This window comes from Mya arenaria, chromosome 11, assembly GCF_026914265.1.
Source record: "Mya arenaria isolate MELC-2E11 chromosome 11, ASM2691426v1".
NCBI lineage: Eukaryota > Metazoa > Mollusca > Bivalvia > Myida > Myidae > Mya > Mya arenaria.
In genome coordinates this window covers 63443180-63467446 of record NC_069132.1, presented here as the reverse complement: position 1 = coordinate 63467446, position 24267 = coordinate 63443180, and the positions used below count along the sequence as shown (strand labels likewise).

Sequence of the window (24267 nt, the reverse complement as noted above, 5' to 3'; positions counted from 1 at the left end):
TATATTTTCACTGCATGGTTTCCATGGATTTTCGCAAAAATTGGCTCGTTCCAAGACAAAAAATAAAAAAGTTGTTAAAAAGTTCAATCTGTGAGAGTGCAGCTTTAAAAAAAAAATTCTATGTCTTTAAAACTGTTGTATGTTGTTTATCAAAATAAAATTCACCTAGCTGATGATTAGAAATATTGAGATGTCATAAATATCTTTGTACTAGAAATGTTTTGTTTGTTTATGTTTGTTTGATTGAAAAATGGTAGTTTTTTTTTAATTTAACACTGCATCTACCATATTCATTTAGAATTCTGTTAATGAAACTGTCTCTATTGATTTAATGATGTAATGTTTTGTTCTAACACGGGGCTGTGAATTTTTTGGCAAGAAATGGGTCTTAATTCAGAAAAATTGAGATCTAGTTTAAAATTATTTACAATATTAAATTTGGACTTTCCTTATGGGAACTTCAGATTTATGGACAAAAGAAATGAAGTATTGTCATAGCCTTTGCGTCATCTTATCAGTTTGGGTGTCGAGCAAAAGGCTTAACCTTGAATGGAGCTGAAAAGTTAAGCAAGATGTTTAAATTCAGTTTTGTACAGTTGTTGCCATAGACAATATGTACATATATAGCATTTGGCCCAATACTCAGAATTAACTAATTGTTAATTATGCACCAGTCAGTTGTAACCTCGCCTCCACCCCCACAGGACAGGCCTGGGGAATTATACTAAGCTTGAACTTTGACTTTCAGTCCAGCCAATCCCAGATTAATCCCCTCCCTGCAGGGACAAACTGCTGGTAAAATCTCTGCCAAATGCCCCTGCATCCCTGGGGACATACTGTAGTTTGAAATTGACCCCTTTAAGATTGGGAGAGAATCAGGATGAGGCGCCATCTTTTTTCAATTATCTCACAAGATTTTGTTAAACTCCAAAAAGATTTTGGATGGAACACGGACAAATCGCGTTAAAAGAATTCAAATTTCCTGGCACAACGCCACAGCCCAATCCCACTATTGTCGTTGTGAAAAGAAACAACTGCATTCACTCCACACTGCCGGGCCACCTGGAAGGTTACAACATGGCCCGTTTCTTCCGCTATCCTCATTATACCCCCGGACCTGGGGAGTGCTTACAATTGACTGGTGCGTTACATCTCTTGTTCGACTCAGAGCAAAGAAAAGTATCGAACAGATATGGTATTTACTCCTCTGCCCTATTGTTCATTATGTGATTCTGACATTACTTAGTCATACTAGCTTTAGAATTGAATTTTGCATGTTATGTTAAAATTCTAAACAATGACTCAAAATTTATGATTAGCATTCAATGAGAATTTAAAGAGAGATTATTTATTAACTGGGTAGTAAATTTTTAGCATAATTGGATATCACATATAGATTATAATTTATAAAGAGATGTTTGATTTTTTTTCCATTATTACAGGACTGACCCTGGATCATCCCCGGTACACGGAGCCCTCGTATCTGCTTCTCCACAACAAGGCCTTAACACGGTTGGTACTCACAAAAGCAAATAATGGTCTCGGTCACTCATGTTTATATAGAACTTGAAGGCATTTCTACCTGTTATTACAACAGTGTGTTTTATGAAACAAAAGGCATAGACTACCGCTTTAAGAGCCTAGCCGTTGTTCTATTACTGAAGTTTGATTAGGTGATTAGTTTCCTCAAACACATTTACAAGTCAGTTTCCAAAACAATGTTTTGACAGTGCTCCATCAGGTGGCGGTTTTGTGAAAAGGTTTGTAAAAGTGTTTTGAAAACTTTACTCTCAAACTCTGGTAAAGACTGAAGGCGGGGAGCTGTATGTATTTTAGACTGCACTATGTTTTTTTTTAAACGGTAAAAAATAGTAAAGTTATCTTATTTTGCTTTAAATATGACCTTTCCTGTATTTTATCACATGGTATACAAGCACTAACAAGGTAGAGGACAGTCTATGTTACCTATGTAACAAGGAATAGGAAAAGCTAAAGGAATACTGAGCTTAGCTTAGTCTTGTTATAGGAGAAGAAATATCAACAGACATCCTTAGGGTACGAAGCAACTAACAATAATCATTTCAAATTCCCAATTACATGTAGTGACACATCCTTATTTTAATTATGCATGTAGTTATGCATGCATGTTTATATCTTTGTCCTGTGGGTATAGATGTGATGCAAGGCTGTTGAATAATGCAGAAAACCCAGTCTTCTATTTATCTCGGGAATGTCATTTTTTATGGGTAAACAGTTAGTTACGTCAAGTTATTTAGGGATTGAAATTCTTTCAGGGGCATTCATGCCTTCTTGAATGCCTTGCTCAAAATGGCAATTCCTGTGAAGTGCTTACCAGATTCATCGGTAAATTGCCATTTTAAGCAGGGCATTCAAGATGGCATGATTGACGGAGAAATGATGTTTATTACCCATTCCTAGCTCCTCGGCCAGATTTATTGAAAACAACCTCGGATGTATATGTACGGTTTACAATGTCAAAAATCGATATACTTTAAGTCCGCTGCAAGTAGATCGCGTAGTAATTAAGATTCTAATGAGTTAAGTCATTAAGTTTAACTGCTAAATTAAATTACTACACGATCTACTTGCAGATAAATCTTTGCAATAATACACTTTACTGGCAATCAATTCAAACAGAGCAACAAATACAAGCTAAAACACTACATTAAATTAATGATATAATTCAAAATTTAACCAACTAGTTCTACTGGTGTACCGGCATACATAGAGGTTGTTTCGATAAAAATGGCCAAGGAGTTCCCGATGGTTCATTCCCTATATTTACATGTTTTCTGCATACTAATCCAGTTTTTCACGAAATCATTTATAAATACACTTAATTTTTACTGACAAAGGGAAACTACTTATCACTGTACCAATTAATGGACCAGCAAAGTAATGCCCCTTTTTAAATGCATAACACAAATGAAATGTTATCATTACGGAGAAATGAGGTCTGTTATATTGTCTCCTATTTTTATATCTCTTTGACATTTGAAAAATATAAAAGGAAATCCGCTACACAAATTATTTCATAATGACAGCTCATATCTAAAAAATCTCGACAATCTTGTCATACTTGCAGGAGCAGACAACACAGGGTTTTATTTGTTTAAACCAATTTTAACAGTTCTTTTTGATAACTTCATGTCAAAATATACTGTGTTTTATTAACCAGTTCTCAATATGTTAATGTTTCTGTTGTAAAACTGTTTGAACACAGTTAATAATGTATATGAACACAGTTAATATTGTATATTGTACATTTTCCCCGTTTTGCAATAAGAAATACCATGGACACCTTGGTCGAGTCCAGTTCTGTCAATTTTGACAACTCATGAGAACATTTTCCTTTTGGGGATCGAACCCATGACCTCTTGGGTGAGAGGTGGACACATATACACCCACTGTATGACAGTTTACAAAACTAAGAGTCCTAATTATGAAGGGCTATATGTTAGCCCCCTGTTTTGTTTAAAAGTTAAGATAATACATTTATGAGTTGTATAGTTATGTATATATCTAATTCTACACTTCAGCCCTTGTCACTCAACCTGGATTGTCTGCAGGATGATGAAACTGGCCCCTACAGCCCCTATTCTGCGTATGCGAGGGAGCACATCATCCCAAATGAGAGATCCACCTCACCCTGTGGAGGAGTGCTGAGAGGGACATATGAACTATACCATAGTCCTGATGACCAATCAGATAGCTCCTCAATTTCGTCATGTGACTCTGATTTAGCCAATCACAGACCTCGACAAAACACCTTGGATGAAGACACCATTAAAAGACTTCGACCAATCAGAGCTTCCGATATAAAAGCTAAAATTAATAGGCATAAGAGATGAGAAAAGGAACATGAAAGGTTGGGGTCTTCAGTTAAAGAAATGTGTTCAGTGAAACAAGATATGTTTCAGATGGGTGGGTGTCATGATGGCAAATTGAAAACAGGAGTGGATAGACATGGGAAATAAACATGAACGTTTATAAGATTAATACAGGCATTAACAAATTATTATGTCAATAAACGTCAAAGCTGAACTGCATACAAATATTTTACTGTATGCTCTCAGCTCTTGATTGTACAAATTTATAATTCTTGGTGCCAAATATATATAATTGTGATATTAGAATAGAGACCAAATCTTGGTTATGGACCAAGAGTATATTTTTTGAATCAATGCTTTTTAGCCATTGAATGCAGCCAATCAGAGAACATTATCTAACTGCTGTTTTGATTGGGTAAGCATTTGATCACATGATATTTGTATTAGCCAATTAGATGTGGGAAGTATACTCCACACATAAAATTGTTTTATTTTGTGATATTTTAATGGGAACTATCATATTGTATCAAGTTATTGAATACTAATTGATAAGGGCATGCAAATTGACATTGACTGATGAAAATAATGTTGTGTGCATTCCATGAAAATGACAATGCGCTTAACATTGATTGCTTGCCCTAAATAACTATGATGTTCAATTAACAAAATAATCTATTGAAATCCACATGTATTTGTTTGTCCAAGATTTTACATTACTGTGTATTTTCATTGGTCTATTTTAGGACCATAGGTGGGAGTATGAGTCACAAGAAGTTGTGAAAATATTTTTGATATAAAGAGGATTTTGCTATCTAACACTGAGACAATTTTTCTTTTTATTAATTATGCATATTATGCATATAAAGGATCCAAGATGGCATTTCATTAAAGTTTATCAGAAAAATGCTTAAAAACGTACGCGAATGTAGCATCACTTTGGAAATGACGTCATTGAAATTGTGTCAAGGCCCAGTGTGTGCTGAAATTTGTTTTGGACATAAAAGCGGGCTAAAATTTCAAAAACGGTAAAAAATATCAAACTTATATTTTCACTGTTTAAAACAGTGATCAAACAGTGAAATTATTTTTATTTCACTGATAAATCTCTATAAACCACCGGAAAGCATATAATTAATATAACACACACATAGTAATAATTTCTTTGTATAAAACTTTTAAGAATATCAAAAATAAATGTTTACCATCTCTGACTCATACTACCTCCTATGGTTAATTTGTTATTTATATACAAATGATATACAATAAGGGTGTCTTTAGTGGCACCTTGATTCCATTCAAAGTGGCATCTTGTGTGTGTTTTTTATTTTTGTATTATTGCTTTCTGGTTATGATTATATCATATGACCTATGTCTCAGTATTTGTGAGCAGCTGTCTATTTTTATTTATTAAATAATTGCAACCATGATACACTATTGTTTATCAATAGTAAATTGCAGTTAAGTATTTAATGAAGATAATTATATACTGTTTTAGATTATACAGAATATCCGTCCAATATTTTGTTTGTTTGTCAAGGTTTTGTTGCTCAGCGATTTGTTTACGCTTGTATATTTTTGTAGGTTTTAGTCCATCCTTTGTAACCGCTTTCTTACAGTCAAAGAGGCCATGTCATTTTGTAATTTAGTGAAGCACCCACATGCATCTAGGTATTGAGCTTCATGAACAAAAAGAAAAGAGGTTTGGAAAGCTTAAGTAAACTGATTTTTTTTTCCAGACAATGATCCAAACCGCAATCACTGTCTATACCAATAAAAAGTGCCCCTATAAGAGATCATTTTCCAGTTGACACTGTGCTGTTAAATATCACAATGATCTTTCGTTCTTTTTTAGGGATTTTACAGTAATTTAACAAATTTAAGTGTAGCATTTAACACAGTCAACATGTTTTTTGCTGAGGAGTAATCAACATATTCTGTGTTAATACTTTTGTTCCATATTCTAATTTAAAGTCTACCAAAAATCATACATGAAGGAACCTATATTTATGACCATTTTCTACTGGCCTGATGCGAGTTTTACTAGGTTTTTACTTTTGCCAGCCTTTGAACTCTAGTGTTTATTTCATTCACAGCTTTTAAATTATTTTTAAGAATTAAAATTTTATCTTCAAATTAAGAATGCTGTTTGAAACAAAGTTGAAAGAATTAAGTGTACAATAAATGTTTTAATGCAGTCAAAAAATATACTAGCACATGTAGTACTTTGTATGAATTAGACTCGTACAGAAACTTTCTACTCCGGCCTTTTTATTATAAATTTATTCTATTGAGATTTATAATAATAGAGCCAGTACAAATAGAAATCAGGTATAATATATTATGTTTAATGATGAACTCATACTTTGTGCTAGATTAAATATCTTTGACAAAGCCCTTGTGATATTCAGGCTGACTTTTAGACACCAATGCCTTTAATTTCCGCTAAGTTATTGCTAAGTTATTGCCAAGTTAATGGAATTGTTGTTGTTTTATAACCTGTTTTATTTAAAAGTTCAAACTTGTTGCAAATATTATAGTTCAATAGCCATGCTGAACTTGTGTATTTCTGAGGAAGTTTTTTTTATGAAACTTGGTACAAAATATAGTTTGTTAACAATGCTGAACCTGCGTATTGCTGTGGAAGTTTTTTTCATGAAACTTGGTACATATGTACAAGGCTCATATAAACAAATATCTTGATTTAATAACTGTTGAGTGATGCCCAAAATGTTTAATTAACAAACAGATAGACGAGCGTTGGCTATGTTGAACTCTTGTTGAACCTAATTCTACTTGTATTTTATACAGTTTAAGCTACATTTCACAATTCTACAAACTTTTGTTTTGTTTTCTTTTCTTACGTCTTTTGTAATATTTTAATTGCTGCTATATATTATATATATTTATTTTTACTAATTATAAGAATTTTTCTTCTCACTGCGAGGCTTTGTAACATAAACTGTATATAAACTGCTTCAATTGCTGAAGCCTATATTGTTAAGATTATTTATAAATTTTGTAATAAAAATTAACAAAGTATTTTGACAGTTGTTTTTATTATAATATGAAACCATTAACCAATCTCACATGATTCGGCGCTGTTTCACAATATTATATGTAGTTAACGGAGGTACTGGATTATCAAGTAATTCAACAAATTTGTATTGAACAGCAGCATCAACGTTTAATTTCAAGGTAGAGATGATTTAACTCTTAGTCAACTGCTTCGAACTTGAAACGAGATAAGCTTCAAGACAGTAGAGCTGAAAGGGCATCTTCACATTTTGAGAAGTACACAATCAAGTGGAAAAATAGCAAATAAAAAGCTATGTATTTTCGCCTCAATAAATGGTCATATGTCCCTATGTGTACACTACTATATGTGACCTTGAACTAGAACTTAGTACAAGCTTCACTTTAGCTTGATGTGCTAAAATATTTCGTCAAGTAATATTGCAATCTTTCATCAGGGACAAGAAAAAACGCACACCATCACCATGGATAAAAGTAGCAACAGCCTTTGACCCCTAAGTTTGACCTTGACCTTGAAGGTAGGTTGCTGAAACATGCACTCTGCATATCTGCCTGCTCATGCAGCCTATGTGAACATCTGTGTCAAATTATTTTTAAATCCTTCAATTCGTTAAGGTCAGTTATATAGCTTAGTTAGGATACAAGAATAAAACAGCATTTTTCACAAAAAAACAAAGATAAAGGACTTATGAATTTTCCTTTTTTATTACAAATGTATAACAAAATTAATATGTTTGCAAACAAGCCCTGCTATATAAAGCCCAGAATTTGAGCATGCCCGGAAAGCATTTCACCAGTGCAGGGCTTGCGGGCTTGTGCTAATTTTGACTACTGTAAATTTAACAAAATATGGCGCAGATAGAACACAATGATACAAAATGGCAAAAAGCAATATACATGTGTATATGAACATCTGAGTTTAAAATAAAGCATACACAGATAATTATAACAGATATGACAAAATATAAAAAAGGCATTTGTAATACAATGTGAAATGTTTAACTGAAATCGAAATAAGCTTTACTCATACATTTGTGATATGTAAATAAAATTGATAAATATGATAAAAAGGTAACAAAAAAAGTATTTATTAATATTAATGGATTTAAAAATGAAGACTTGCAGCAGACCCTTAAGAATATAAGCCAGTGCAATAAATGTTTAAAGTCATTGATAAAAAAAATTAAAATCATTTATATATATATATTATATAAAAAGTAGAGTATTTATTATTACATAGGGCCAAGCCAAAAGCTGTTAGTACCAAAAATAATTCCTCGAATCTTTGCAATAGTATTCACAAGAACCGGTCATAAAACACAAGTACCGGTACATCCAGAATGGAATGATTCAAATTCAAATTGATATTATAAAGATACAAAATAGTGTCAAAATGAGACATATAAAAACATATATTAGTACAGCAGTTTGCCATTAAAACAAAGAATGTTGAGATTCAAAAATGTACATAAAATCTGATATTTTATCTTGTAAAATATAAAATGTAAGACATGAAAAAAGTATTTTTTGATATTTTGATTATAGGTGAGTTTCTTTTTTAATGCAATAATGAATAATTGTAAAATGAAGTTTAGTCTCCATTCTGAATGGTAACATCGGATAAAGCTATCATGATAAAATATTACCATATTACTGCAAATATTCTTTGGAGAACCTGTTATTTAAAAACGCTAATAAATACCTATTTCAATAACTTAGTAGGTAAACTAGACCAGACACCAGATGATACAAATGCAAGAAAAAGAGAGAATTGTCAGTAACTTGTGTACAACACATAGAATTTTACTTATTGATGTATCTCATCACTCACATGTACCGGGTATGTATCACAGTTTTTGAGCTTTTTTCCAATTTGAAATTTACTGGGTTTGTCTTCACAAAATACCAGTAAATTTAAAAATAGCATCTGTATATGTATCTGTACTAATTACGTGACTTTCACATGCTAAATATACACTATAAACTGGTGAATGCGCTTTTTTTTTTTTGACGGGTAAACTCAGCTGTGACAGCGACAAAATATTCTTCAAATCATGCAAAATGATGTATTATCCGCCTCATACTACATGTAGTTTGTATTGATTATTCTAGGCTTGTTTTGACGAAATACTGTATTTGCTAATATTGGGTCAATCTGGTGTCTAGTCCCTTTAAAAATTAGAGTCAAAATGATATTGTTATGGGTTACAGTACATATATAAAACATTAATATAACTATTTGTCATGTTTTGTTTTGTATGAAATGAGAGCTATAAAATCTAGTATATGATAAATTGTTCACAAACATAATCCAACAGTGAGATATCATCTTTTATATGAATGTAAAACAATCAAACACTGAGGTGGTAAATGTTTTGATATGCTGAAACAAATTAACAAAGACTTCACAAAACAAGACAAGTCAACAGAGAATGCAGCTTCAATTTAAGGGACTCAGTCACGTTTTATGAAGTAAGACATCTGGGGTCAGACATAAAAACTAATTTCATGTCTAATGTGAAAAAATGCTGATTTCGAAGATAAAATATTTCAAAATTTCAAACTTGAGCTTTATTGATGTTAATAGGTGATATAAAAAAAGGCCAAAAAGTGTTGTTTCACTTGTTGTTTCTGAAGTTTTTCATATAAATATCCGAATTCCAAAATTTTGTCAGGGGCGTATCTAGCATTTGGTGTTGGGTGTTTGTTTATAAAAGAAATTAAAGATGCACTCGTACTCCAAAATAAGACGTACGGAAAAGGATGAATAAATATCGGGAACAACGGTTCTTGAAGGATACCGTGTTTAATTTGAAAAAAAAGTCGCAGAAAACACGGTATATCTACCTCATGAGACAATCATTGATCACTGTCAATCTTTTAGGACCCACCAGTCATTTAATATTTAAGAGTATCACTTTAAAAGAACTCAATTTCAACAAAGTTAATAAAAATCATTGCATTCATAAAAAAATTGTGAGTGAGTCCCTTTAAATTGCAAAGCTAGGACCAATCACAGACAAGAATTACCCGAAAAAACATCACAACTCTGGATTATAGGAATGTGAGATCTGAAACTATTCTAACAACTACGGCACTATACTGCTGTGTTTACACATATGAGACAGCGTCTGATAAAAATGAGTCCTATGGAGGCAGCCGTTTTATCGTCAGAAACCAAATTTAAACAAGCAATTGGATAATAGAATAATGTGTAAAATTTGAATAAGATATAGTTTAAAAAAAATAAATAAGGCAACTATAAATTCATTGCTAGATTTTCATTCCCGCCTGCCCCATCTTTTTTCTGTCACCCCTTAAAATCTATAGACTCAAATAAAAAAACTAAGGTATATATTTGCGTATCGCCCTGAGCTGTTTGTAAACAAAGAGAATTGTTACGACCAATGACTAAGAAAAATAAAAATAAAATGTCACCTCCGGCACCATTTAAAACAAAAGATTGGATGAAAACTTAGCAATTATTTTATATTGGTCTAAATCTTATTGCCTGATAATGAGGCACAATATTTTGCAGAAATGGACATGCCAATTCTACCTCTGCAGGACTCATTTTCACTCACAGATTTCACGTATAATTATGCTTTCAAAATTGTCCTACATGATCTACTTTGTTGTGCTACTTGAGCTATTAAAATATGTGTATTGACAACAATCAAAAATCTAAGATTTATTTTGAGTTGGAAACATTTAAATTTAATTCAGTGTTTGCTTTGCCAAATTTCACTAACATTTCTAGTCTTTTCAGACTCAAAATTAAAAAAATATATATTGTAAAATTCATATCTTAAAATCAATTATTTAAAAGTTGCTGCATAGAATTAAAAAATCATGTCTACAAAAGTCTACACACCTTTCGTTAAAAATAGGTGTATCAAAGACACTTGCTTTCAAAAACAATTGACAAGGAAAAATAACTTTGTAAAAAAATTGGATAATCCTATGTGGTGCTTAAACTGTATGTGGCATTTTGACTTAAATACATCTGTACAATCTGTACAGCAAAGAACTAATTTTTTTCCAACACATACATGTATAAAGAAATCAAAAACAATTTAAACTTTAAAAACTAAATGCAAAATTATCATACTACTTCAATATTGCGTAAATGTTTCAAATATATTTTATATGCTTAAACTAATTCTCCCTGAAGGTCTCAGCAGAACGATTGGTCCTTTCTGCACATGCCAATAAACCACATGTACATTGCTCTATTTCTGGCAGTGAGGCTTTGAAGGTTGAATGGATCGTTTTCTGGGCTCCATTTCAGAGCTGCGCTGCGATCCTGGTAAATCACAAACAAACAAATTATCCAATTATCTGTAATTGAATGCTTGTTAAGTATGTTTGATAGTTTAATTAACGCACTGCTCTAATTTGATTCAATCATAGAAGTCTTTAGATAAAACAACCCTTCAAAAAAATCACATAATAACCGTTTCTAGTTCTATATTTTCTGCAACAAACAAATTAATGTTTCAATCAATTTTCTTTTCACAAGTTTGATTATCGTGCGGCAGTCAATCCACATCGCAATCATCATTATTGAGTTAACACAACATCACAGGTGCAATATTTAACAACGCACCGGCTGTCAAAACAAAGTGACACGCGATTCGTGAATTCCTAATACACAAAATCATTTTGACATGTTGGAACAAATATATGTCCGGTTTTGTGAGGTAAAATTATGTTGACAACTAACAAACTTTCTCGATTTTTTTTCTGGTATCCAAAATTCCGGGGTTACGGTTTTGTAGGGATTTTTTTACATTGAAAATAGAAGGGGAAAACCGGGACTCTGAAAAAAGTCCGGTATCCCGAGGATTCCGGTTTTGTCGAGTTCCAGTTTAGTGAGTTTCTACTGTAATATCAAATTTAAAGGTTGTCTGGCTATCGAAGAGGTTAGCACACTCGCTTTTCACCTAGGCGACCTGGGTTCAATTCCCAGCCTGGGCGCATGTGAGTTTGGTTTATGGCCACCAAGCTTAGTTGCTAATTGAATACCATGATCATATCATTATCCTCAGACATGCCTCAGTGATTCCACTCAGCCTCAGATTGGTCAGCTAACCGAAATATACAGGCCAATCAAAACACTGAATTTCTTCAGAAATCTAAAACTCACATAGTTGTACTTCAGATAAATTAACAGGCCTTTAAACACATCACAGTATTTGCATACTTGTGCGCTTTAGCTCCAAAAAGTTAAGACTTATTAATCCTTTCTTAAAGATACACTCTCACAGATTGACAGTTTTTACCTTTTTTTAAAAAATTCAGATTATTTTAGCATCAATGCCTTTAAAACAGTCATATAAGGTAACTCACACTAGAACAGATTTCAATTACTGCAAAAAAAATCATTTTTCTTAAAGTCTTAGTAATGCTTTTCGCCATAAAACATCAATATTCGAATGTGAAGAGGTAAACTGTGATCTGCTCTTTTGTCAGCAGTCTTATATCACTGGTTTCCGGACATTTACACAAAAATGGGTTCATTCCAAGACAAAAAGTAAATAATTGTCAAAGCATTAAATCTGTGAGAGTGCAGCTTTAAATAAGCAATTAAGTTTAGAAAGAGCTTTATGAATTATTTTGTTAAAAATGCCAATTATTCCTGTCAAATTGGGATTTTTTGCATGTAGAAATTGGGGAAAAGATCAAATTGTTTCAAAAAGTTTTCAGGAAACAGGGAAAAAGACTAAAATATCAGTTTTATGGTATAAAGCAAAAAATATTGCTCAAGAACCGTATGAAAAAATGACAAATCAAGAATGTGATTGGCCTGGCAGCTGAAAGGTTGAAACCGTTTCACCCAGGGGTTTAAACAGGTCGTTTTAAGCCTCAGTTGGGGTAAAGCGACCAGGCAAAATGGGCTTTTTTTAAAACCACTTTAATGGGCTCTCCTGGCTTCAATTTGGAGCACATTTGGGTGTCAATACTTGTAACAAATGTAGAAGAAACCAGAAGCATCAAGTTTCCTTTTTAAGTTAATCACTTGGTGGGGGGTGGGAAGATTCCTGAGCCATCAGATACAAAGACAAATAAAATACCTGCATCTTAATAGAACTAAGGACTTACCATTGTAGGAGGGAATATTCTCATACAGCCGCCCTTGTTGTAATGCTCCAGGTACGCATCCTTCAATGATGTCCTCAAAGACAACTCCAAACAGTGGCTGCACAGACGACACTTCTGTAACATGAAAATGGGTTTCTCATGAGACTTTATTAATGACATTGCAAATCAGATAAAAAAAAAACACTGTCACAAATATTAAAATGTGACCAGAAAAATATACGACCATAGTTTGCAACATCTTCAAATCCATTTCAATTCAGATGATGATTTGAGCTTTATTCTGCTTAGCAAACCTATCTCTACATTTTTTAATTAGCGGGGGGGGGGGGATTGATGCCATAAATCAAAATTAAGTGTACATATGATACATTGATGCATAATTATTAGAGGCTTTGTGGTATAGTGCTGTAGGTCTTGCTCCCTGTTTTCAGAGACAGAGATTGGAATGTCTTCTTAAGGGCTTTCACATTAGACACAAGTACTGATTTCAGTTGTTCCTACTTGGGCAATAAAACCTGGCCCCAATATCACAAAAATACTAATGTCAAATCTCAATCTCAACTCATTTTACCACATAGTGTTGTTCAAAGTCTTGCATGTTTTTATACTTTTTTGTAAACTTATTTTCTCATGGAATGTGTTAAACCAAAATTTGACAAAATTTCAAAGAAATCTTATTCTAGAGCAAAAAATATACTTGAGAAATTGTTAAAAGGCAATGATTTGTACTCAAGTACGTTTTTGACAGTAGAATATTTTTCCATCGGAAACTAGACCAAAGGTTTCAATCAACATATTCAATGATAGATAGGGTTTAAAAAATGTGTAAAAACATTTTTTTTTTCAATAAATTTTGATGTTATATTGTAAATGACTTGAGATTGAGTTTGAGTTTTGACTTAAGTATTTGTGATATTGGGACCAGAATCCTGATGCATTTCATCAAAGAGCTATTCTATCTCCTGAGCATACATTGAAAAAATCATTCATTTGTATGGTTCCTGCTTCAGCAAAAAGACCAAGTGTTGGCCCGTATTCACACATTTGTCTTAGCCTCAAATATGGACTAAGGAGTCTGACTCAGACTCAGGGCTTGTATTTCATCAAAGAGCTATCCTTTCATTTGAGCATACAGTTATCTTGACTAAGAAATGCAGACTTTACTCAATCACAGCGCCTTACCATGACAGAACACTGCGTCGTCCCTTGACACTCTGATGCAGAACACCACTCGGAGAACACCGTGATCTCCTTGTCAGAGGCCAACATCTCATCAGCATCATTGTCACTGAAGTTAATGTAAAACAAAGAACCTTATACCCAAAATACTGTGATATTAATGTATGTTTATAATCAATTTGTAAAAATTGCATGATATCAAAATCATGTCGTATACAGTCAAACCCTATTAGATTGAACTCGCTTTGCTCGATTTCCTCGTTGGCTCAAACTGAGTGTAAACTAAAGGTACTGGGTAAGCATTCTCGCTTGACTCAAATTTCCCGAGGCTCAAGGTATTTTCACCAGTCCCTGGGAGTTCAAGCCAATAGGTTTGACTGTACATTGCTTTAATGTGGTTTAACAAGCGTATAAAGACAAACCATTGTTCTGTTGTCTCTTTAACAACAATCAATGTTTACCACAATGGCCTGATGCTTCTTTAAAAAGGATATGACAATGGCGTGAGCATTATAATTGACAAAGCTCTAAAAGTAAAAATCTAACTCAAATACCTATTGTGAAAATGGTTATGTACAAGGGAGGCAACTCTAGAGACCCTGAGCACATTATACATGACATGTTGGTAGAGCCGCTTATTCCCCTTGAAATGGTTGGTGGAGAGGTTAGGAGACATATTCACCTGGAAACACATGAAAAAGTTCAATTTTACAACAGTGCTCATTTGATTTGATGTTCTTTTTCTGTAATATTTTCTTTAATTATTTAAATTTTGTTTCAACAAATAAGTATGAAATGTACATGAAGTATAAATTGAATTAATTATCATTAAAAAACAACTTTCTGGTGATTTAAACCATGCAATCATAAGTATTTCTATGTTAAAAATACCTAAAAGGGCTAAAACAGGTCACTGTCCTTACCTCCATAAGAAAGAGTTTCAGGTCTTCATCCAACACAAAGTCAAACCTCACCAGTTCAAAAAAGTTCCTGGAATGTATTTTAACATTTAACATTTATTATAGAAGTAAGATTTTTTTTTCCTTTCATGTAAAACATCATTTATGACCTTCAAGACCATATTTACACTTAAAATAGAAATCCTTTTATGAGCATTATGCAATATACATGTACATATACATAAACGTGATACATAGGCATTATTCATATACAGAATACATGTACAGGTACATGATACATACGTACTTATTTCATATACATCATACAAATCATACAAAATGCACAAATATAATCATGTGCATGTATATATATAGAATACATCAAAGTACAAAACACATGAATAAACATCATAGATGTAAATAATATATCAACATTTCTGTAACTTTTCAAAAACAAAATCAAAAAACATTTCAGACATAAAATATTCATAATGCAAGCAATATGGTTAGAGCCTGGATGTAAAGTGTACAAAATCGTAGCATTTAATACAATTAATTTATATTCTGAAATCATCCAAACCTTGTTGATTTATATTTCGTGCCTGCTTGTATCAAAACAGCTTGTTTCTTCCGATACACTGCCTGGATTGTTTCATGAATATCGCTCCAGATTTTTGTAACATTGTAACCTGGAAGAGAAGAAGTATTTACATTCACACATTAAATGAAAATTTAATAATAATTATCAGTTTTAGAAGCAATATCTGACAAGAGCCTTAAGAAACGAATGCGAATGCTTGTCTAATGTTTTTTATGCCATAAAGGGTTTAACTCACTAGTAATTAAAACCAGAGTTATGGGCATTGCTGTCAAAGTTTGTTTTGCTGTTGGCAACATGTGTACCAAGTTTTCATTTGAAAACCTTGAATATTTTTTACTTATTGCCACACTGCAAGTTATTTCAAGCCTAGGACAACAATAATGATAATGACTTTATTCTCAAAAAAAATGGACGAGCAAAATGCTAGCAAATTTTTGCATAGAAATATTATTGTATCACTGGATATTTAAATAAACATTTCTTTAATAAACATTAAGAGAGCCAGCATGGCCCTATATCAACACCTGAGCATCATCAAACATTTTTTCCATGTAACATTGCTTACATGGTGTTATTAACTATGTTTTTCTTTCATTTTACATAATTATGACTTACAGAGTATCAAATAGAATTATTTTGATGGGGATTCTACACCAAGTTGCTCAAAAGTTAATGATCTGTGGCTGTATTCAATATGCATCTTAGTAACAATTTTCAAATTATTTTCTAATTTGATTTTTAAGAAAAAGATCTGTGTTTGTACACCAAAAATATGAAAATAAGTAAGAAAATGGTCTAAACAATATATGCATATAAGTAAATCTGATGAAAAGTAGGGGGTCAATAACAGTTTAAAATAATCAATGTCAAAAATTATGAAATTCTCACTAAGTTAAAAATATTCACTAAGATGCTGATTGAATGCAGCCTCTGAACGAAAACCATGATGCTGCCAGTCAAAGTTATCTCTATGTGTGAATGATGCTGCAAAGGTGACAAATTAATTACCCTGGTATTAGACCATAAAATACCTGAATTTATCATATGCCTGTTGAAAGATTCCTTGTAACTGTACTTTTGGTCGGTGTACATGGATTTCAGAGAAGGAATCTAAAATAGAAATAATCTGACCATTCAAAAGTTGAGTTTAAAACAGTCACACAAATAGGCTTAGTGCATCGCATCAATGAGCTTATTAGACAAAAAGAAACAAAAAAATATATCAAATTTGTGTGTCCTTATTTAAGTCAGCCATTGCTAGTCATAAGATTGATATTAAATTTCAAAAACATCAGCTAAGCATATTAATTACATTCTCTATAAATAGACTGTCTCTCATTTCTCCTGACAGATAATATAATATTAATCTAAATATAGAACATCATTCTATTAATAAATTCAATGTTTTTACGGGCTGGTTCTTTGTTTCCTCTTCAAATTCATTGATGCAGGTAATGATATATAAAGATGATTATGAAGCTGGTATACAACAAATTTTGAGCTAATGGGATAAAACACGAGTTGGCATCTTAATAATAAATTGTCCCATAACAAAACACATGTTGACAAGCCATTGAATATGATGCGATATATACTGCAGAAAGCCATTTTGATCAAGACACATATAGCCAATATCAGATCATTTTCAATGGCTGAATAGTCAATAACTGTATAATATTCATGAGTTTCATGATTGTTATGTAATATAACTGTACTTATGTAAAAAAAAAATAAATAAATGATGGAGTAGTCGATATTTGGAACAAAAAGTTCTATAATAGTGTGAATAAACTTTGTAAAGATTAAACCCACCTTCCACATGGGAGTATAGGAATCGTGGACCACATACTTGTTCACATTGTTCTTATCAAAGGGGTAGTACTCCTCCGGGCAAAACCTGAGATTTAGAAAAAGGCAAAAACATGGGAAATTAGTTTCTCTGAAATGAATCCATGCTCAAAGTGTTTTGCGTAACGGTATACCAAACACAAAAATATTCTAGGTAGAAGGGCTGTTCGACTTTAAAAAAAAATGCCTTTATTTTGGATAGTATTATAATTGAAAAGTTTGTTTAAATTCTGATTTTGGACAATCTGGTTATCTCCCTTGGCTTTTTTACAAATATAATATATTGTTTTAGGTTTCAAAACACCATTGCAATTTAATGATGTAACTATTACCTGTTAATGTCACTGATACTATTTTTTAAATTATGGATTCAAAATTTAAATCAAATGTCTCTTTCAGAAGTTACAATTTAAGGAAACACCTTAACATCAGCACTTTATAAATTGAATGCCATACAACGTCTTACCTGAACAAGGCGTCATCATTGATGATGTAGACTCTCAATGGATTAAGGTTCGTCAAGATTACATACACACCTATGTCAAACTTCCTGCAATATTATAACAAAAAATGCCGGTCATAATTATAACTGTTTGCTTTTTGATAATACAATGAAAATTACAGGGACAAGCCCAGTTGTCAATTTCTCAAAACTTCTTAAGTCCTTTATAACAGGATTAAGCTAGCTCACTATTTTTGTTTTTCATTAATTTGTGTTATATTTACTTCTTTGAGAGTTTTTATTTTTTAGAAAGGAATTATCTTTATGATAATCACAATAAACCATTGTTCATGTATCAACATCCAATTTAAGTATGTATTTTGGCTACTTAAGCCTGTTAAGCTTAAGAAGTTTGGAGAAAATGGGGCCAGAAGTCATACATTCAAATATAAACCTCTGGCAAGAGGTACAAAGTAAATTTGTATAATTTTTGGGCAATAACTCTGAGGAGACTGAGGTAACATTGGTTATCAAACTTTGCCAAGATATTCTGTCCATATATAGCGTCAAAAGTTTGGTGATGATCAGACAAAACCTCCTCAAGTTAGATTGCTGATCACTTAGCGAATACCATCTGCTGCAGCCCTCCTGCCACATATACTTTCCATCATATAGCCCATTTTATCAAAAGACACATAACTACCAATTAGCTTTTAAGGTTAATCATTAGTAAATCACACCTCAAAAAAGAAACAAATAACAATATATAAGTGTCATCCACCACCATGTTGTAAGTTATATTCAATTATAATAGAACTTAAGTTTGCCTAACAGATAAAACATGGGCACCATCCTTAAAGGCAAATCTTGCTGAGATTGGCATTCCTCTTATATTAATTAAAAAAAATATAAATCTGTGTTTACATTGTTTTCACTGTCAGATACACAAGTTCCATGATCAGTGTTGCAGCACTTAATGAAGCCCTGATAAATTTGTTTGTAAATTACCTTGTTTGGTAGTAAGCTGTATCCATTGATTAATAATAATATCTCTAGATAAATTAACTACGTTGGCCTCATATATTTGTGTGAGTGATGGTAAAAGAATGTTTATACATCAGACTGTCCTCATTACTTGTAATATTGTGGATATTCACCTTTAAGCAGTTAGATCAAGAGCATTCTAAGTCCAGTAATAATTCAACATCATGTTACATGACAGGCCTTTGAAGCTCCCTGTGGCCAGAATTTAGCTGCTTTATGGACAGCACTGTTGTGGGATATCTTTTGCACAGAAAACCTTCAATCTATTAGTAATATGAGCTGTTAAAACCAGGTGACTGTTTCGCACTCTCATCCCATAAATAAACTAAGCTATTTTGTTTCCAAAAGCGCTTTTTAAAAAATCTGGTTTAATTGTAAATATTATATCGAAATAAATATTGTTTAAACCAAAAAAAAAGGTTAAAGATGTTTTTTGTGCTCTCCCCAAATAGAGCTCAGCCTGCAAATTGCCAAAGAGCTTTCACCAGATATTTCTATTATTTTTTGTACAATACATGTGTAAATATATATGAACCTTTTATCAATGAGAAGTGGTTTGGCAACAAATTCCTGAACGAAAGATCCCTCTGACTCAAAGTCAAGCTCTGCAAAAACAAAACAAACAATTTACATAAGTTAAGTCTCGGTACCAATTTCATACAGTGAAGCCTGAATAAACTGAATTTTCAAGTCTAAAAGGTGATGTGATAAAAACGCAAACTGATTTTCTATGATTTAAGTAAGAAATGGTCATTATTTTATACCAAACAGAGTTTAGCGAGTCTTATTCAAGAAATTAAACACTATTATTTTTGACAATTTTATAAAGATAGCGGAATTACAACCTCCCACCTCCCACTCCCTGCATGGCAGGATATGGACGCTATGACTGCTATGACCGTCATTGACATCACTAGTACTTTTTAGTGATTGCCGAAAGTTATGGTCATATGGGTGATGCTGTAAAATCATGTTTCAGCTAACATTATGATCAGACTTGGGAGAAAATGGAGAGTTCTGATGATGAACTTGAGAAAGACATATTTACCTTACCTTCATTTAATTACTTTAATTAATTTTGTTGATTGAGATGTTCGTGGTGTTTCAACAATTAATTTAAGATCTTTTTACCACCTAAAATATTTTCAGATAAAACTTTACTGCACTGTAATGTTTTTGGTAAAGCTCATTTGTCAAAAAAAAGAGAGTGGAAAAATAGCACCAAGGCCTTGAGATATCAAGTACATTTATATATATTATTAATCTTAATGATACATTTCAACATCACATCATGGAAATGCAAAGACACTGTGATCAATTTTCTTTTTTTTCAATATTCCTGACAAGGAACTAGATCTAATAGACGTTGACCAGAAAGAGGTAATAAACTGCCGACAGTCAGTAGTTAACTTGTGATAATAACGCAGCATGCACAAATGATAATCAATCAACAGGTCTGGCTTATATGTGACAATATCTATACAGATGTATTGCTAATAGGACAATAAATGGTTGAATCAAAGACAGAGGGCAATGTGTGAAGTGTGCCATGGAATGACAATAACCCTTGGCAAGGCTGTAATATGACCTGTTACCATGGTTCATGTGAAAATTAAGCGAATCAGTGGCCTAGTGGTAACACACTTGACTGTCAATGCAGGGGTTGCAGGTTCGTTTCCCACTGCACCACTTAAAAATTACTTATTTTCTTGGTGGAGGGACGTTAAATGGAGGTCCTGTGTGACAGTGTTATACACTTGTGCACGTTAAAGTACCAGGGTAGCTCTAACCAGGGTTACATACTGTCTGTGCACTTATAATGCTCTAAAAACCTTATATGCTGACTAATGTTCCTTTCAGAGCACTAGCCTAATGGTCTTTTCCTGAGTGTGAGTATAAATAAACTTACACACCCATGAAACTTAGTCTGCATATGGCTGTATATTTCCCCAGTATACAATTGTGCTTTCTAACATTTACCTACATACAAAGATATAAGATAACTATAGAACCTGGGGCCAGTTTCGAAAGTCAATCTTTGTTTTATGTGTATTTTGCATAATATTTCTTTCAATTGTTGACAAATAAAATAAAGTTGAGGGAGTAAAAAAATGAACTTGTTACTATTTGCGAATTCCTAAAAATTTAAGATTTTTTTTTATCAACAATTCAGATCTTTTTTTTTTTTAAATGGCCTTATATATATTCTTCTATGCTAAATATTAAATCTATTTGTAAGTTTATACATGCATGATGGAACTGATACCAACCATCCAGCTGTTTTATCCGAACTCCTCGGTGGTTGTTATTTTTCTGGACCCACATAGTTTCTGGATGTGATTTGGCCTGAAATTTGACAATTATTTGTTAGCCGAAAGTTACATATTCATTCAATTTGGTTGAATATCGTAAGAGTGACTTTTTATTTTTAATAATTTTACAAAATACTCAGTGGTCAAAATCATATTGCATCAAATGGGATTAGCCATAACTGATTTAAATCAGGTGTAACCATATTTTTAAGCAAAGGCTTATATTAGGCTCAGTATACAAAATATAATATCAATCACTAAGCTAGTTTAAGTGGTTCCAGTATGTATTTACCAAATAAATGGGCCAACAGTTTATCTCAGTAAATGCGTACAAATATAGCATTTTGTAAGGGAATTAACAAATAAGATTTCTTAGTCCTTTTAATAAGTGTTTTTCATATTTGAAAAATATTCAATAAAAGTGACTCATTCATGTTTTATAGAGCCAGATTTCAAACATCACCAAAAGTCTCTTAGTGTTTTTTTGCTCATTATTTAGAATGCAACAGCTATAAACTTGTAGTAAGTTCTCTATTTTGCCGTAAAACAAAGATTTTTCAAATATAATTTATTTCAGTATTAGATTTACCACAAATTAATAAAATGCATGTTTACCTGTTGTGGTTTGGTAACTAATTGTTCATATAATAAAATGAATTTGAAAAATGTTGTTCTTTTTAAATATCAACGCTCTCGGAGTCTCTTTAATGCTAGTAGTAAAGTCAATTGCCCTGCCACACTATTTACTAAGAAATAAATAATTCAACAAAAGAATGAGCGCAAATTTATATTTATCAATAATGTTTTAGTATCATATAAAAGAGCTATAAAATATTATAAGAATGAAAATACCAAATTATCCCAACCAAGACAAATAATAACTGTTTCAAGTGCTTTTACCCATTGATTACTTATCGAGTAATCACTTTCGACTTTCATTACAATATGTTACATTGCATTCAAACAGTTCCGCTGTAAGTTTGTTCACGTGTTTTTTTCCTTTCAGGTTATTTATAAAAATACAAAAGACGTTATTATTGTAGACATGAATTAAAATTCAAGAAACCATTCTCCATGTACAGTTTAATATTGAATAAGCATTTCTTCGAGTATTGTTCAACATTGAAGAAACCTGCATTCCCAAATTCAGTTTAACATTGAAGAATCCATTCCCATCTTCAGTTTAACATTGAAGAAACCATTCCCTTATTCAGTTTACCGGTAACATTGAAGAGCAATTCTCCAAGCATTGTTTAACATTGAAGAAACAATTCTCCAAGCATTGTTTAACATTGAAGAAACAATTCTCCAAGCATTGTTTAACATTGAAGAGCAATTCTCCAAGCATTGTTTAACATTGAAGACACAATTCTCCAAGCATTGTTTAACATTGAAGACACAATTCTCCAAGCATTGTTTAACATTGAAGACACAATTCTCCAAGCATTGTTTAACATTGAAGAAACAATTCTCCAAGCATTGTTTAACATTGAAGAAACAATTCTCCAAGCATTGTTTAACATTGAAGAAACAATTCTCCAAGCATTGTTTAACATTGAAGAGCAATTCTCCAAGCATTGTTTAACATTGAAGAAACAATTCTCCAAGCATTGTTTAACATTGAAGAAACAATTCTCCAAGCATTGTTTAACATTGAAGAAACAATTCTCCAAGCATTGTTTAACATTGAAGATCAATTCTCCAAGCATTGTTTAACATTGAAGAGCAATTCTCCAAGCATTGTTTAACATTGAAGAAACAATTCTCCAAGCATTGTTTAACATTGAAGAAACAATTCCCCAAGCATTGTTTAACATTGAAGAAACAATTCTCCAAGCATTGTTTAACATTGAAGAAACAATTCTCCAAGCATAATGTTTAACTTTGAAGAAACAATTCTCCAAGCATTGTTTAACATTGAAGAGCAATTCTCCAAGCATAATGTTTAACATTGAAGAAACAATTCTCCAAGCATTGTTTAACATTGAAGAAAGAATTCCCCAAGCATAATGTTTAACATTGAAGAAACAATTCCCCAAGCATAATGTTTAACATTGAAGAAACAATTCTCCAAGCATTGTTTAACATTGAAGAAACCATTCTCCCAATAAAGCTTAACATTGAAGAAACCATTCTCCCAATAAAGCTTAACATTGAAGAAACCATTCTCCAAATTCAGTTTAACATTAAAGAAACCATTTTCCAATTTCAGTTTAACATTGAAGAAACCATTCTCCAATTTCAGTTTAACATTAAAGAAACCATTCTCCAATTTCAGTTTAACATTGAAGAAACCTTTCTCCAATTTCAGTTTAACATTGAAGAAACCATTCTCCAAGTATTGGGAGTTTAACATTTAGTGACATTGATTAAACCATTCCATAAGTATTGTTTAACATTGAAATAACCATTCTCCAAGTACAGTTAGTTTAATTTTTAAGAGCAAAATTCAGTTTAACATTGAAGAAACCATTCTCCACATATAGTTTAATGTTGAAGAACCTTTTCCTCTAAATAGCAGTTCATCATTGACAAAACCTTTTCCTTAGGACAGTAAGACCTTAATTTATTAGGTGATTTTAACACAACATTAATTATACAATGCATGACATGACCTGACACATCTAGGTCTTCCTTTTGACAACATGTTGCAAACTATTATAAAACCATCACTCAAATGTCCAGACATGCTGGTTTAGATTTGTGACATATTTTCTTGCAACATGACAACTATTATCACAAGCTTTGCTAAAACATGTAATAAATTCCAATTAGAGCTGTCCTAAGATAATGCACTATTCTTTTCTGTTACTTAGTTGACAGATTTTGCAATTTACGATTTTGGGCATTCTGACAGAAATCTTACAAAAAAAAAATGTTTGTAAAAGTTAATTAATGAAATCATTGATGCATTATAATAACCTTCAACTTTATATATAGAATATTACTGTAA

General features: G+C 32.2%; 2 protein-coding genes across 4 annotated transcripts in view; one reads left to right on the top strand and one right to left on the bottom strand.

The window, feature by feature from the left end:
* LOC128208681 (uncharacterized) overlaps positions 1–6890 on the top strand; it is a 110089-nt gene extending 103199 nt beyond the window's left edge. Inside the window, exons 32-33 of the mRNA XM_052912229.1 lie at positions 1443–1512; positions 3561–6890. Coding sequence (XP_052768189.1) covers positions 1443–1512; positions 3561–3872 — 382 coding nt within the window. The 3' untranslated portion in view covers positions 3873–6890. The remainder of the gene's footprint in view (positions 1–1442; positions 1513–3560) is intronic.
* A 680-nt stretch (positions 6891–7570) lies between these two features.
* The window catches only part of LOC128209764 (probable tubulin polyglutamylase ttll-15), a 29193-nt gene continuing 12496 nt past the window's right edge, over positions 7571–24267 (bottom strand). For all 3 annotated transcript variants that reach the window (XM_052913961.1, XM_052913962.1, XM_052913963.1), the window contains 11 exons: positions 21273–21348; positions 19538–19607; positions 17983–18066; positions 17481–17565; positions 16700–16778; positions 15648–15756; positions 15092–15158; positions 14723–14850; positions 14172–14277; positions 12990–13103; positions 7571–11190 (listed from right to left, as the gene is read on the bottom strand). In XM_052913961.1, the coding sequence (XP_052769921.1) occupies positions 11062–11190; positions 12990–13103; positions 14172–14277; positions 14723–14850; positions 15092–15158; positions 15648–15756; positions 16700–16778; positions 17481–17565; positions 17983–18066; positions 19538–19607; positions 21273–21348 (1047 nt within the window). In that variant the 3' untranslated portion in view covers positions 7571–11061. The remainder of the gene's footprint in view (positions 11191–12989; positions 13104–14171; positions 14278–14722; positions 14851–15091; positions 15159–15647; positions 15757–16699; positions 16779–17480; positions 17566–17982; positions 18067–19537; positions 19608–21272; positions 21349–24267) is intronic.